Source organism: Meriones unguiculatus, chromosome 2 (assembly GCF_030254825.1).
Source record: "Meriones unguiculatus strain TT.TT164.6M chromosome 2, Bangor_MerUng_6.1, whole genome shotgun sequence".
Taxonomy (NCBI): Eukaryota; Metazoa; Chordata; class Mammalia; order Rodentia; family Muridae; genus Meriones; species Meriones unguiculatus.
Genome location: NC_083350.1, coordinates 28,165,321 through 28,181,443, shown reverse-complemented (window position 1 = coordinate 28,181,443; position 16,123 = coordinate 28,165,321). Strand labels below are relative to the sequence as shown.

The following is a 16,123-nucleotide window of genomic DNA, read 5'->3' as shown; positions in this document are numbered from 1 at the left end:
CATGGCCCAAAGATATAAGGCCTTTCGCCCCTATCAATCATGGTCCCCATTGTCTTAACATGGAGTCAGCTTGTGCCTTGATTCTGATGCCCATCATTTAACAGCTGTGACAAGTGACTTTATCCCTCAGAGCCCTGTTTCCTCCATCTTGTACATATGCTAACCACATAGTTTAAAACAGGAGCTAGGGTGGACTGTTGAGAGAGAGAGAGAGAGAGACAGAGAGAGAGAGACAGAGAGGCTGATAGCTGGACGGAGATATTTGGGAGGAGAGTAAGCCATGTAGGGAGCACAGGAAATACAAAGGCTCCGAGCTGAGGACCAAAAGACTGTTTCTAGGACTGAAAGCAGGTCACTGTGGGAAGCAAGGTACTGTCCTGAGGTGGGGCGACTGCAGTGGGAGGTTGATGGTAGGCACTGTGCTGGTACTAAAAAGGCACTGTTGCTTTCTTAATGAGGTGGGTTTGCGCCGTGCTGCTCTGTCTCGGCTCCCCTCAGCTCCAGCTCTCAACTCAGGGGTGGGGGGCTGTGTGAGAAAGAGTCTTTCTGTTGTAAAAGATGAAGATCTTGCGGTAGTCCTCCTCCCCCCCCCCCCGACCTCCTAGGCACAGGAACTCAGGATTCTGGGTCTGGAGGTGTTGGGGGTGGGCAGTGAGGGCCTGGGCCATTCAGCTATTCTTCCTGTATGGCCTGGCTGCAGGTGAGGGTCTGAACCTACTGACTATCTTTTGGTCCCTCCTTCCCTCTCTCCCTTCCTGATCCTGGGAAGCCTGAGAACCTGTTGCTGGCCTCGAAGCTCAAGGGTGCTGCTGTGAAGCTGGCCGACTTTGGCCTGGCCATAGAGGTTGAGGGGGACCAGCAGGCATGGTTTGGTGAGTGGAGTGTGGGGTGGCAGGGAGGGGAGGGGCGTACTTTGGATGACACATGTGTCCAAGGTGAGATGACCTAGAGATGGCTGTTGGGCCATCTAGAGCCCAGGGAAAGTAGGCTGTACCCAGCCAGCCTCTGGGACAGTGCCATACTCTCTCCCTCGGGACTAGGTATAGGCACAGGGACATCATCAACCAGGTGACACACCTTGTTTGTGACAGCATGCACTTCTAGGTTGGCGGGAACTCTGTAGGCTTCCGCTTACCCCTGGATGTTGGGTGTTACAGAGGAGGGACAGGCCAAACAGCTTGGGAAAGGTATAGGGGCCTTGTGCTTGAGTGCAGATGACCCAGCATGCCTCAGGACTGGAAATAGCAGGACATGTTTCCTCCCTCTGGGTACTCTTAGTGAACAAGAGGGACCAGTGGTTGATACCCAGAACTCTCAAGCTGGGTGTGGTGCCTAACCACAGCACTCAGAAAGTAGAAGCAGAATAACAGGGAGTTCAAGACCAGCCTGGGTTACATATATGAGCCCATGCCTTAAAACAAACCCCAAACAAACAAGAACCAGAGTTCTGGGTTCAAATCCTGACTCTGCTACTTACAGGGCGTGTGGTTTTTAATAAAGTCTTGTTTCCCTCATCTCTTAGAAGAGGACAGTAGCACGTCCCTCAGGGAATCCAAGAGAGTAACTAATGGAAGGCATGTGAGGTGCCCAGCCCAATGCTTAGCACACATCTTCAACAACTAGTAACTGCTCCTGAGACAACTAGTTAAGATATCTGGTTAAGGTAATCTCGGTGTTCATTATTCCAACAATCCTCTCAGTATTGAGAAGTATGAAAGGTAAGATCATCTAATCTTTTGTTTGACAGATCGGGAAACTAAGGCCTGGAAGGTACACACACACACCACCATCACCACCACCACCACACACACACACACACACACACACACACACACACACACACACGACTTAGCCAGAGTTAGGACCAAGTCTCCAGCATCTCATGAGCAGCCCTTGAGCAGGTGTGGGATATGTGCAGTGGATCAGCTCTTTAAGGCCACCAGCAAGTGGAAGGTAGTGGCTACAGTGAAAGTTGGGACCCAGGGAGGAAGGGAAGGTGCTCTGTGATTGACTACTGCTGTCTGCCTGAGACTCTGGTGCAGGGAGTAACCAGGCAGGTGTGGTATGTGCCTGTCCATCTGGTTCAGTCAGGCCTCACCAGCTTACCAAGACCCCTGGGTTTGCACAGTACAACCCCAGCTTTGGGGCAGGGCTGTGTCCTCCAGCTCCAGGGCTATCCTCGTCCCCTTTCCTGCAGGGTCTTGCTCCAGGCTACTCACGTGCCAACCTCTGTGTGTGTGTCTGCCTGTCTGTGTGTCTGGGGAGCAGGGTTCGCAGGGACACCCGGATACCTCTCCCCAGAAGTGCTGCGGAAGGACCCGTACGGGAAGCCCGTGGACCTGTGGGCCTGTGGTAAGTCCGCATGAAGGCCTGTTTGCCGCCCGCTCCGCTTTCATCCGCTCTCCTGCTCCATCTCGCCTCTTCTGTTCCTCTCTGCAGGCGTCATCCTGTATATCTTGCTGGTTGGATACCCCCCATTCTGGGATGAGGACCAGCACCGCCTGTACCAGCAGATCAAAGCTGGTGCCTATGATGTGAGTACTGCCCCCTTCTCCGGCTGATGCTCCCCTTCTGGTGAGAGCCGGTGGGTGCAGAGGATGAAGTTCAGGGGTGCTCCTAGACTGACCAGCAGAGCCAGGCTATGACCTCACGGTGCCCAATGATTAAGGTCTAAAAGTCATGGAATTTATCCCATGGGACATTAGAAGGTGGAAGCAGGGGACAGGCCCCAAGCATTTTATTTACTTATTTATAGTTAATTAATTAATTTTCGAAAGATGTCTCGGGAGACCAAGTTGGTCTGAGAGTTGCTACGTAACCAGGGCCTCCTGATTCTCTTGCCCCTACCCCCAAGTGCTGAGGTGATCATTACATCCCATCATACCTGACTCTGAGACATGCTTTTTTCCCTCTTCCATATATTAAGGTACCTATGACATAGCTACTGCTGTTACCCATCATTCTACACATAGAAAGGCTGAGGTCAAAGAGGCTTTGTGTGTGGGGCTGGCATGTGGCAGCCTGCCTCTGGCACCCATGTTTCTAAGAGCCTTGTGGATGCCTAAGTGGTTGGGTGTGAGAACCCCTGCCTGCTCCCCTGCCAGTCAGGGGCTGGAGGGTCGCAGGGGTGGCCTGGGGCAGGCTAGGCAAACCTGGCCCCTCTGCCCCTTCCAGTTCCCATCACCAGAATGGGACACCGTCACCCCAGAAGCCAAGGATCTGATCAATAAGATGCTGACCATCAACCCATCCAAGCGCATCACAGCCGCTGAAGCGCTCAAGCACCCCTGGATCTCGGTGAGCCTTCGTCAGCCACGCCCATCCAGGAGGTCTGGTCCCTCAGGGTCTTGTCCCTGGCCCCACAGCCCCAGTATGGGGTTGAGGGGCCCTTATCGGAGAACCTCTGGCTTTCTGTGGGTCTCGGGGACAATATAGAAATGAGGGATATTCTGGATTGGCATCACGTTGGAGGATATTGCTGGCATCGACTGACTGGTGCCAGGATCCTAACCATCCTACACTATGTATGAGAGAGAACGAATGATTTGAATGCTGTTGGGTCGGTCTGTCCTCCCAAGGGCCTTCCCCTCACGTGATTCTTGCCCTCTTTTCAGCACCGCTCCACGGTGGCCTCCTGCATGCACAGACAGGAGACCGTGGACTGCCTGAAGAAATTCAATGCCAGGAGGAAACTAAAGGTAGCCTGTCCTTATCCTTGGCATCCCTGGGCTCACAGGTTCTCTCCTTCGTCAGTTTCATGTATGTTTACTGGACATTCTCGCATGCTGGCCACCAAGGGGCTTTAGGGAGTGAACAGCAAATCTGACCCCACCCCAACTGTCTGCCCTCTGGTTGAGGGGACAGACAAACAGGACTCAGCTGGGGCATGGTGAGTACTGTGTCTGATGGTGGGTAACATAGCAGGGTGATGGCCTGGAGGATTCTGGGAAGACGCTCAAGAGGCCTTCCTGGAGGCAGTGGCCCTTGAGTTGACTCTTCACGACAAGCAGGTGTAGAATGCCAATGAGATGTTCTAGACAGAGCGATAGCCTGTATAGATGTCTGCAAATGTGAGCATTGCTCTTGAGGGGACCACAAATGGCCTAAGAGAGCTGGTGGGGGGGGTGGGGGGGATGTGACCAGTCATGAAATCACAGTTGAGAAAAAGACCCCAGTGATGAACATGGAGGATGAATGGATGAGTCCCTCAGAGATAAATTTGAACACCACTGTGACATCAAAATGGATTCTGAGCTGTGCCTTCTCAGCAGGTCCTGTACCCAGGAAGGCTCCGCTACGATAGCTAGCTGTCAGTGTTGCTGATGCAGACAATGAGGGCACAGGTGGAGGCCTTGGCTCACTGTGAACTCTCTTAAATACTGCTTCCTTACCTGGGAGAGGAGCTCGGGATGAGGACCTAGGCTAAACGGGTTGATGACCAGTCCAACGTCGTCAGGGGAACTGAGTCTCACTTCCACCCCAGTGAGAAATGTCTTAGAAGAAGGAAGTTTCCCAGTGTGGGAATCAGTGAATCTTAATGTGAGGGGCTGTTGTATTTGGACATGGTCCAAGTCAGGTCTTAATGAGAAAATACAAGGACCCTGGTTTCCAGCCCTTCACTAACATAGATGGCTTCTCCAAGTTGATATCCTCCTGGTATGGTCCAGAGGCCATCAAGGAAAGGACTGAGTCTAGAGCTCGGTCCTCTAAGTCTAGCAGCACAAGTATTGTCTGCCTTCCCAACTCAGCCTGGAAACTTCTTAGTCTTTAGGAGTCCCTCATCGAGTGTTCTTGAGTCCATTAGTTTTAGCCAGGCCATGGGACCTATTAATTTCTGCTCCTGTCTCAAGAGCTGTGCCTGCCAAAGCTTCCCTCTCCAGGAGAGCTGATGGGCTCTGGGCTAGAGGGTGGGGTGTAGACAAACGGAGGGGACAGGGGCAGAGACTTTGGTTTGTCTCTGAAGCGCACACTGCCTTCTCTTCCCCCACACCCTCCTGCTGCTGTCTATGCTCCTTTGCTCACCTGTGCGTCTTTTTGGGCCCCTCTTGTCTGTTGCAGGGAGCTATCCTCACCACTATGCTGGCCACCAGGAACTTCTCCGGTAGGTGGTGGGGCTAGAGTCCCCAGTACATCCTGCACTGGTCTGCTGGACACCGCCATTACACTGTTGGGTGGCCGGGTGCCCCCAAAGACAGAGCTGCAGGAGACACCACGATCCAGGCTTAGCTCACCTACTACAATCAGCACGGAGGAAGGAAATAAGAGAGATCAAAAGTCAGCAAACCAAGCACTAGTTAGAGGTTCAGTCTGGCTCCCCACTCTACAGCAGCACTGGGGTTCTCAGGCCAGGGCAGCTAGATGGGGAAAAGAGTTCTTGGAGGCCAGTCCTGCAGGAAGGAGACAGACCCAGAGAGCACTAATGTTAGAGTGATATCCAAAGTATGCTTTGTCTCCTCCCAGGTCCCAGAACTCAAGAGAGGTAGAACCTTTTTTCAGCACAGGTCTGCCCAACTCAGATGTTTTAGTACAAGCTGGGTTACCCAGCAGCCCAGGGCAGGAGACTGCAGCCGGGGAGTGCCCAAGTACTTGGGCTTGTAGCTCTAAACAGGAGGGAAAGGGATTATTGTCAGAGCTTAGCAACTCCTCTTGGCACATCGGTCAGTGACAGGCCAGTGCCGCTTAAAGCCTCTCCCTGGGGAATCCTGGGTGCTGACGGGGCAGCAGAGCAGATATAGACAGTGGAAGTGGCTGAGCTCACTGGAGAAGTCCTGGCACCGGGGCTGGGCCAGAACAGAAAACTGCACATATGGACTCAGGCCAGGGGTCACATCTAAGCAGGATCTAGGCCTGGGTCTCCCCTAGGAGAGTCCGCCTATAAGATGACCAGCTGGAAAAGGAAGGCCCAGCTTTAGATGTGGGCTTCATCCATACTCAACTCTCCTCAGACACGGACCTGGCCATTCTTTTCACTCGACACTGGAAGCTGAGCCGCACAGAGAGAGTTATTTTGCTTTCTTTTGTTGTTTTATAACTGTAGCACCCTGGAAAATACAAGTCTCAAGCCCACAGAATGGGGGCCCGTGGCTTGGTAAGCCAGCGGTGTATAAGAAGCATTTTTCTTTCTTTCTTTTTTTTTCTTTCTTTTTGCAAGGGGTGGGGATGCTGGAGAGATGCCTCAGAAGGTAGGAGCATTTACTGCTCTTGCGCATGACTCAGGCTTAATTCCCAGAACCTCCATGGAGCTTTTCGTAGGCTGTAACTCCAGTTTCAGGGGATCTAATGCTCTCCTCTGGCCTCCACAGGTCCCGTACACATGGGTATGCATAAATTCCCACAAACACACATAAACAGCTAACTTTTTTTTTTTTTTAAGAAGAACTTTTGGATCTGTCTTTGGTTTCCGATGTAAAAAGAAAGCAGAAAGAAAAGGAAAAAAAATGGAGGAATTGATTTCTAACCATTAAAAATCAGGAGATTTGGGGGCTGGATGATGGTTCCATGGCAAAGCGCTTGCCTCCAAGCAGTGAGGAACTGAGTTCAGATCCCAGCACCCATATGTAAAGCTAGCTGTGTCAGCACCACCTGCAGCCCTAGCACTGGGAGGCAGATACAGGGCTAGCTGGCCAGCAGTCTAGCTGATTGGTAAACCTCAGGTTTAGTGAGAAACGCTGTCTCAAAAAATAGACAAGTAGAATGTGCCTTTAATTAATCCCAGCACTCGGGGCAGAGAAGCAGGCAGCTCTCTGTGAGTTCAAGGCAAGCCTGCTCTACATAGCAAGTTCTAGCTACAGTTACATAGTGAGACATTGTCCAAAAAGAAAGATAAAAAGAAAGAAACAAGGTATCCAACATCAGCATCTAGCTTCCACATGTACACACATAGACATACATCAACTTTAAAAAAAAATCAAGAGATTTTACAGACCTCCAGACCCACCCCAGATTTCTTTGATCTTTTGAAAATCAGTCTGGGAGATAGGGATGTCACTTAGATGGTACAGTGCTTGCCTAGAATGTGTGAAACCCATCTCCAGCAAAAAATAAAAGCCAAGGCTAGCCTGGTCTACAGAACAGGTCAGCCGGGACTACACAGAAATCTTGTCTGGAAAAACAAAACCGCTGCCACCACCAACAACAAAAAACCCAAACCCAACAGCAACACGTGTGTGAGGATTCAGGAAATGGAGGCAGGAAGGTCAGAACAAGGTCACACAGTGGATCAGGGCCAGACCAGGCCTATTCTGAAAGGAAAACCAGAGTCTGGCTATGCTGGACACAAACCTGTACATCACTGGGCTGGAACAGAGAGTCTCCAAGGTGAATAGGCTCCTCTGTTGCTCATTCTGGATCCACATTCACAGCCTGGAGAGAGAAATGACCTCTACCCCTTGGAAGTTTTGCCAGGTTACAGGTGGAGTTATGAAGGGCCTGAGAGATGGGGCATATGTGAGCTCACCCCTCAGAGCCCCTGGGGCATCTGTGCCGGGTACCCACAACATCCTCACCCCCACCCCCAGTTCACCCTCTTGGGGCTTCCAGGAAAGGGACTACTCAGAGCTGTCACTGAGCGCCAACTGTATACACCCTGAATGCTGTGCTAAGCACCTCATAGAGCCATGTCTCATTTAAGGCATTTTTTTTTAAAGTTCTGAAGTGGCTAGGTAACCAGTCAGGACAGGGCTGGGCATGCTACCTTCTGGCTCATGCCCATGGCCAAAGCTCCAGCCAGGAAATGAGGAGGGAGGAGAAGGGAAACATGTGGTACAAACTTCTACCTGGGTTTTTGCCTACCACCAGGACTCAGCCAGCCCCAGAGTGGGATTCCAGAGGTTGAGCTTAGGCCTATGTTGCTGAGAAGAAAGGCAGGGAATGAGTGTTCAGGAAAGGGTGGGCCCCAGCAGGGGACATCTGCTTCTTGTCACCAGCAAAATGCAGTCTGCAGCTGTCCAGAATAGGCAGGGCGACACATGACCTCAGAGGCAGTGTGGGGCTAAAATTAGAGAGGGCCAGGGCAGGTGGGGGCCAAATCAGGGAGCTTCCAGCCCTCGGTCAGGCTGCAGGCCTCTTAGTTGGCTACCAACAGCATTGGCGACAAGGATCCAGAGGGAATCCCCAGGCTCAAACAGCAACCCTGCAGACCTGGGGACATCTTAGACACCTCTCCGAGCCCCAAAGCCACAGGGCTATCCCTGAGATGGCTGAGAACCGGGGATCCCAGGTCCACACTGTGGGTTGTTGATGAGGGAGTAGAAGTCGGAGGAAGACAAGTGGAAGGAAGAGGAGGAGGAGGAGGAAGTCTCTCACTGGTTGCCAAGCCAACTCTGTTCCCAGGCGGTCCACCCTCCACGACTCTCAGCTGCTCTGCTGCGCGCGGATGCTGCTCTTTCTTGCCCTATGGGCCCTGGTGCCCTGTCTGGTGTTGCTAACCCTCTACTTTCTCTCCTCCACAGGAGGGAAGAGTGGAGGAAACAAGAAGAACGATGGTGTGAAGGTAGGTCCCCAGGAGCCCGCAGGCCTGTCTCTGGCAGAGACCTGGTGTCAGGCCTCAGGCAAGCCCTGGCCTCACTCACGGTGACAGGTCAGATCCAGATCACCCAGTCTATGCGCCGGTGCCCACCTCTCACCATGTTTGCTGGGAGCAGACTGGGGAGTGGCATGTGGCCCTGGTTGCCCGGAGCACGGTAAAGGGACAAATTCTTGAGGAAGCTTCTGGGGCTCTAGGGGGCTGGAAAACTGTGACAAGAGGGTGCAAAAAGGACAGAAATGGTAGCTAAGGTGATCTCTTCCTGCCCAAGTATTTGGGACTAGACGGGCCCTGTTCTGTCCGTACACTAGTGTAGCCTGTAAGACCTGTGGAGAGTGGGCAGCTATTTATTTCACCAGGCTTCCAGAGGGCCCTCTTCTCCACCAAAGCCTGTCCCCTTGATGCCCAAGCTGCCTCTCCCCATACTTGCTGGCCCCTCTCTCCTGTTTCTTCTCACTTCTCCCTCTGCTGTCTGGGGCCTAGTCCCTCTGCTCTCTGCACCTCCCTCCCTCTCTGCTACCTGACTGCCTCATGGGGGGGGTCTCATCTCCGGAGACTGCCTTATTCTGGACTCTGCACCCACCTCCCCGGGACGTTAGAAGGTGTGAGGTCCTGAATGGCCTGGGTGGCCATTCAGTGTGTGCTGGTGGCCGCACAGCTTCAATTAGAATGGCTATGGGCTGCCTGGGGCTGCATGGGGGGCAATCTGGGCTGGGTATCTCAGACGGGAAATTGGGCTTCCCCTCCGCCCATTGCCTTTTTCTGCCTGAGGTCCTCCTAGGCACCTCCGGTGGGATGTGGACTTGGTGATAATTTCCAAGATTTCAGCTCTGACAACATGCAAAAGCGCAACCTTTCTCCCCATTCTAACTGTCCTCCCGTCTCAGCTTGTGTGCTTGAGGGCTGTGGCCACGCTTGGTCAGAGACAGAGTTTATACGCCATGGTGACCCACCAAGACTACAGTAGTCTTACTGTACTTTTCCCTTTCCTTTTTTTTTTTTTTTTTTTGAGATGTAATCTCACCATGCAGCCCAAGCCAGCCTCGAACTCTTCATCTTCCTGGCCTAGCCACCACAGGGCCGGAGGTACAGGTGTGCACCACTATGCCAGGCCCTTGCTGGACTTAGACATGCTTAGATTTGTCTAGGTACACAGTACTTACCGTGTATTACAGACGCGTGCTGTATTCGGTATAGTAACATGCTGTGTGGATTTGGAGCCTAGGAGCACTAGCGATATCATGTAGCCTAAGGTGCCTATAGAGTGGCCTAACGTGCCTACGTAGTGACATAATATCTAAGGTGCCTATATAGTGACATGGTGACATAATTTATGTAGGCATAAAGACACCCACATAGTGACCTAATCACCTCATGACACATTTCTCAGAATGTGTCCCTGCCATTAAACTCATGACTATGAATAATTATCTGGTTATTAGACAAAAATCAACACCTTTCAAAGTGAACTCTTTGGACCTAAGTATTTTGGGGAGGTTCCTTCGGCAATAGATGGAGTTGAGAGGCCTAGAAAGAGGAAGGCCCAGTTTTCAAGGTCCTGGGATTCCTGCAACTATTTCAACCTCAACAACTCCATGTCAGAGTCATCCTGGTGGGTCAAGAATAGGGTGGATCATGACAGCTGGGGTGTGGCTGGTCTTGCTTTTCTCCCTCCTCCTCGTCTGGATGTGAGGATTAGTTGGCCTAACACACATTAAAAGTGCGAACAGTGCTCATGAGCGATGAGAAGAATCAAGAATATCTTTCCCGTTTTGTGTGCCAGACTTCATTTCCTCTTGAAAACAAAGCACGTTCAAGGGAACACTTGGAAACCTCAGATGGAGGGTTAATACACATTTGTCATAGAATTAACACATGTGTCGTGGTGGACCCTGGACTGCTGTCTGAGGGTCCTTGAGCCAACTTTCTCTCCCAACTTGAAACGGGCGCTAGAGGGATGGCGGACATGGGGCTGCGGGTCTAAAGTGGCTGGGACCCTCTTCACATGTAGATGCTGAGCCTGGGTACCATGTTCTGCCTGGCCTTTGGATTGGCCATGGCTGACCGTTGAAGAGCTCACATTGGGCCTGGCAGACTGTTGAAGGGCCACTGGGTTTAGGATCAGGAGAGGTTTGTGTTCAGCCAGGGCTACAGCTAAAAGTGCAGATCTAGCTGCTCTTGGACAGAGGCAGAAGGTTAAGCATTGCTTATAACGTGGTACTGCACTAGTGACCAGGGTGCTTTACAGCGAGCACAGCTGAACAAAATGTCCCTGCTTTCTTCAGGGTAGAGCACATCCTAAGTGATGTCTCTGGGTGGCCTAAATGTGGGTGAAGAGAAATGCAAAGGCTGTCCTTGGCCCAGCAACCCCTTCTTAGCTCAGTCTCCGTCCTTTCCTAGATGTGGAGGAGGGAAGAGTATTTGGGGTCTGGCCTAGGACTTGGGGAACTCAGCAAGCTAACCCTTGCTCCTCCATGGAGAGGAGAGGGCAGGAGGGATGGGGGCAGGGATGGTTATATACTCAAACCCTCAAGTCAAAAAGCTGTGGGGTTGAATCTAAGCCCCATTGTTCCTTCTTTCCAGGGGTTGGTCCTGGTCCTGCCCTCTCTACCAGGAGAATACAGAGTTGTTTACAAAGGCTGGTGGGGTAGTCTCACCAGAGAGGCCCCTGTATGCTCTGCAACATACAGATACACACTCAGTTTAAGGGGGGAGGCCGTGCTCTTTCTACAGTTGCGTGCTGAGAAACAAACTGGTCCATGTGGTGTTTGGCAGGGCTGTGCGGCCCTTTCTGTCACTGAGGGAAGGGCTGTAGGCTTAACTGACAGTGGCTCACTTCGTACTTCTTGAGGAAGTACAGGATTTGCAGGGCCGAGACTGACTGTAGTTCTCATTCTGCAACCCTTGCTGACCTTACAGCCAGCTTCCATACGTGGTTCTAGAAGGAGCAATTCTGCTTGTGCTGATAGCCCCCTTTCAATCCAACTCTCAAGTGCTGGTCAGGCGGGATGACCGTCACCCTCATTGGTCTTCCTAGGAGATAGAACCTCTGTTCCCAAGAAGTAATGTGCAACCCTGGCCTCCTGTAGGCCTTGGTATTTGTAGGAGGAATTCACTGCTCCCACCCCTCACCCCACTCACTGCCCTGTTGGTGTATCATCTGTGCCATTGTTGACCTCTCCCCATGTCCCATCCTGTCACTGTACGTCCGAATCTGATGCAGTCTCTGCCCTGTGTTCTCTATGTCCCACCTGGAACCTTTCAGCCCGTGTGGCTCTCCTCGGGTTTCTGCTGATGGCTGGTCTGTATGGGCCTGTCTCTCTTCCTGTCTCTCTCTCTGACTGGCTGAGTTGAGCCATGAAGGGAGGCCAGCATAGAGGAGAGGAGAGGAGAGGAGAGGAGAGGAGAGGAGAGGAGAGGAGAGGAGAGGAGAGGAGAGGACAGGACAGGACAGGACAGGACAGGACAGGACAGGACAGGACAGGACAGGAGAGGAGAGGAGAGGAGAGGAGAGGAGAGGAGAGGAGAGGAGAGGAGAGGAGAGGAGAGAGTGGAGCATACACAATGCTATGTGTTAAAACCACACTACCCAGCCACCTGGGAAGGTGGGCATTCATGCCCCGTGAACACATGAGACAGAAATGTCCATCGAAGTTTATTGCTCAGCGTGCAGGGGCCCTGGTTAAAAAGCTAACGTTTAGGTCCTAGCATACAGATGCTTACTGGATTATATAAGCAGGAAGGCCCAAGTCTAACCCGAGTCTCTCAAGATGTATCCAGTGCGTAAGCACTGTAGCACAGGCCTGTGCTGGAAAGGCCTTGTCTCTCCTTTACTTTCTTTATGGGGTAGCAGGCAAGGGGCTCCTGGCTCTCAGAAGGGAAGGTGTCTAAGACAGTGTGAGCCTCTGAGGGGAGTCTGACTGGAGTCCTGGGCAGAAGAAGGAGCCTTGCCCTCAGCATCTATGCTTCCCTTGAGCATAGCTCTTGGCTTCTGAGAGAGCCTGGGAAGATGGCCACCCCGTTCAGGGCCCCCATTTGTCTTCTCTGGATGTAAATGTCTCCCAAGACTTGTATTATTCTCAGAGCAAGTCTTCAAGATACCTGGCTCTGAGGGCTGAGGGAAGGAGAAGTAGCCTGCACTATCCTACCCCTTCCCTGGACCCCATAGCTAACACAGGGATGGTACAGTCCGCAATGACTAGAGTAAGCCAACTGGCAGGGCCACCAGGTTCAGGCTTCAGACTCTGGATGTGCCTCAGTTTCCCTATCTCCATAAAGGAGCCAAATAACATAGTTGCTGACAAGTCATGAACACAAACTGGATTGCCAAGGTGCCCCCTGGGTCACCTGAGCATATTCTTGAAAGTGAACATGACCAGGTCCCACCGAGTAAGACTTAACCAAAATCCTCAGAGGGAACCTGCTTGTCTGCACAGGGCTCAGAGACAGAGTGCTTGCCTGGCATACAGAAGGCCTTGGGTTTCACAAGGAACAAAAATAAAAAGGGAAACCTCCCAAGAGTGCCCAGGCCTGGGGTCTGTTTAGCAAAAAAACCATGTAGAATCTGGGGCTCATCATTAGGTTTGAGGACCCTGATGTCCCCTAAACAAACAGGCAGTCAGCATCTAAGAGCCAAGACTGACTTCCCTATCAGAGTGAGGCATGGCAGGCAGTCCTAGTCAATGGCAGGTTTGGCCTTGAACTTGGATGTTTGATTGGTAGAGCCAGGTACAGGCTTTTGAGAACCCAGGACATGCCAGGCTAGGTGTTGCTGATCAGAAAGGACCATACAGGATGGCCCCGAGGCCATCCTTCTTCCTAACCTCCCTGCTGTTTTCACGCTGTGTCTTTTCCTGTCCCATCTCTTCTCCTTGTTTTTCCAGAAAAGAAAGTCCAGTTCCAGCGTTCAGTTAATGGTGAGTGTCTGCCGTCTCCCAAACACGGGTAAATGCTGGGCCTCGGACCCTTGCTCCCTCGCTCCTGCCTCCCTCCTGCAGGCTGCACAGGAACCCGGGGCGGGGAGAGACTGTTCAGGGCATGTGTGGTATGTGTGCGTTGTGTGACAATATGTGTGTTGTGTGTGTGTTTCTGTTGACACCTCCAATTCCATGGTCCTGACCAGCAGGCCAACAGCAGATGCAAGACCTTCCTCCAGTCCAAAAGCGTGTTTAAACCAAGTCCAGTCCTTGGCTTCTTGCTTCTCCCACCCCTCTGCTCGATAGCTCATCTCGGGGCTTGGTTTGTGCCATTTGCTGCTAGGGTGGGGCTTGGTTTGGCCAAAGCAGCAGATGTCATGGAGGCCCCTTGAGCTTATCCAGGCCACTCCAGCAGAGGAACCACAGCCCTGCCTCTGTCTAGAGTGTCAGGGGTGACACGGTGGCCCATGTCCCTCTTCTTCTGGTTCCATGGCAGTCTCGGTTGCGCGGTTGGTTTTTCTCCCCTCTGAAAAGCCCACCCTCTCTCACACTGGGCCCTGCCTTTCTCTCTCTTCTTTTCCTGCCAGTGTGTGTATTTCTTCCCCCATTCTGTGGCTCCCATGGTGTCTTTCTGCTCTTCTGAACCCCTTCTTTGCCCCCCTGAGCAGAAAGGACCCAGGAAGCTCTTCTCAACCCTCCCAGAGAGGCCAGGGATCTCCTTGCAGGTACCGCTTCATACCGGCCCTGCCTCAGCCACCTGCACAGCTGGGTCCCCTCAGGCTGAAGAGGGTCTGGAGAGCAGAGCCTGGGAAGTCACAGAGCCCAGCAAATCGCCAGGCAGCCAGGCAGCCAGGTCGACAACCTTACCCAGCCCCGCCCTGCTGCCGGGTCCCTTACCGCCTTCCTCTTCTCTTTGGCAGGAATCTTCAGAGAGTACCAACACCACCATCGAGGATGAAGACACCAAAGGTAGGGAGGCCTGGCCTGCTGAGCAGACTCCTCACTGTTATTCCCACCTACAACACGGTGGCCTGGATTTTGGCTCATGATATCCAGGGCATATTGTGGGCGTGGCTTCCCCAGACAGTGCCCAGCACTGGGGGTACACAGAAGGAACTCTCTTAACTTTAGTTTATGGGTCTATTTCCTCGTTAGAGGAAAAAAGAATAACATATTTAAGCCATAGATACATAGTACTAACATGAATTTTCCTTTTGAAATAAGTCACTCTAGGTTTCTTTAATATGATATTTTTACTAATTCTCTGAGAATTTCATACAGTAGATTTAGATCATATTCACCTCTTACTCTTCCCCTCAACTCTTCTCAGACCCACCCCTACTCGATAAGGCCTCCAACTTTGTGTTCTTTTTAAAAACAACCCAAGCAAGATTTGTGTGTGTGTGTGTGTGTGTGTGTGTATTACCTATTTTTTAATTAATCTATCTACTTTACATCCTGGTTGCAGCTTCCCCTCCCTTCTCTCCTGCTAGTCCCTCCCTTTTTCCTCAATTCCCCCAACATCTTCCCATCCTCAGAAAAGGCTCAGAAAAAGGGATACCTCCCATGGATAGCACCCCACCTTTGCATACCAAGTTGCCTTGAGGCTAGGTTCATTTTCTCCTATTGTGTCTCGGCAAGGCAGCCCAGTTAGGGGACAGGGATCCAAAGGCAGGCAACAGAGTCAGATACAGCTCCTGCTCCTGCTGTGAAGAGTCTCACATGAAGACCAGGCTGTACAGTACACATGTGCCGAGGGCCTAGGTCCATCCCATGTATGCTCTCTGGTGATCCAGTCTCTGTGGACTACTACGGGTCCAGGTTAGTTGATTCTGTATGTTTTCTTGTGGTGTCCTTGACCCCTCTGGCTCCTTCATTTTTAAAACATGAAGCAATAAGAATAAAGAAATAGAGGACAAAAATCCAGAAAGTTCAGTCTGCTGGAGCACATGAAGTCAAAACCGAGGGCAAAACTAAAGACGCAGGAGCTCTGTCGATCGTGGCCTAATTGTTTACAGACGTGCCCAGGTCAGCCAGCTGGGGTGGCACATCTGCAGCCTTGGTTCGTGAGGCACTGAGGCAGAAGGAGGACAAGCTGAGGCCAGCATGCTGAAACCTGGGCTCACATTAAAACCTATCAGATGGATAAGGGAGCAAAGAGTTCCACGTGACAGGAGCCTCTGTAAAGGAAATAGCAAGAAGAGCCATCTTTAGCTCACGGATACTTGCTAATCCTAGGGTTCCATCTGGACTTATATTCTGGTGTTTCTAACCTGCAGCCTGCAGGCCACTTGCTGCCAAGGATAGCCGTGAACACGGCCCAACACAAAATCACAAACTCGCTTAAAACATGACAGCTTTAAAAGATTGATTTATTTAGGTTTTTTGAGACAGGGTTTCTCTGTGTAGCCTTGGCTACACAGAACTGTACTCACTTTGTAGACCAGGCTGGCCTCAGACTCGCAGAGATCCGCCTGCCTCTGCCTTCCCAAGTGCTAGTATTAAAGGCTTGTGCTACCACACCTGGCTAAAGATTCATTTATTTTAACTTTATGTGTATGAATATTTTGCTTACATGTATTAGTATACTAAGTGCATGCCTGGTACCCTCGGAGGCCAGAAGCAGGCACTGGATTCTCTGGAAATTGGAGTTACAATGGCTGTCGCAACCACGTGGGTTCTG

The 16,123-nt window shown here is 51.7% G+C and overlaps 1 protein-coding gene across 3 annotated transcripts in view; it reads left to right on the top strand.

The window, feature by feature from the left end:
* Positions 1-16,123, top strand: part of Camk2a (calcium/calmodulin dependent protein kinase II alpha) — a 62,563-nt gene that overhangs the window by 30,977 nt on the left and 15,463 nt on the right. For 2 of the 3 annotated variants that reach the window (XM_021633677.2, XM_060377214.1), the window contains exons 7-14: positions 770-872; positions 2,269-2,352; positions 2,440-2,534; positions 3,175-3,297; positions 3,615-3,698; positions 5,059-5,101; positions 8,451-8,491; positions 14,361-14,409. In XM_021633677.2, the coding sequence (XP_021489352.1) occupies positions 770-872; positions 2,269-2,352; positions 2,440-2,534; positions 3,175-3,297; positions 3,615-3,698; positions 5,059-5,101; positions 8,451-8,491; positions 14,361-14,409 (622 nt within the window). Of the gene's footprint in view, positions 1-769; positions 873-2,268; positions 2,353-2,439; positions 2,535-3,174; positions 3,298-3,614; positions 3,699-5,058; positions 5,102-8,450; positions 8,492-13,407; positions 13,441-14,360; positions 14,410-16,123 lie in introns of all 3 variants that reach the window. The other variant, XM_060377213.1, reaches the window with a different exon arrangement.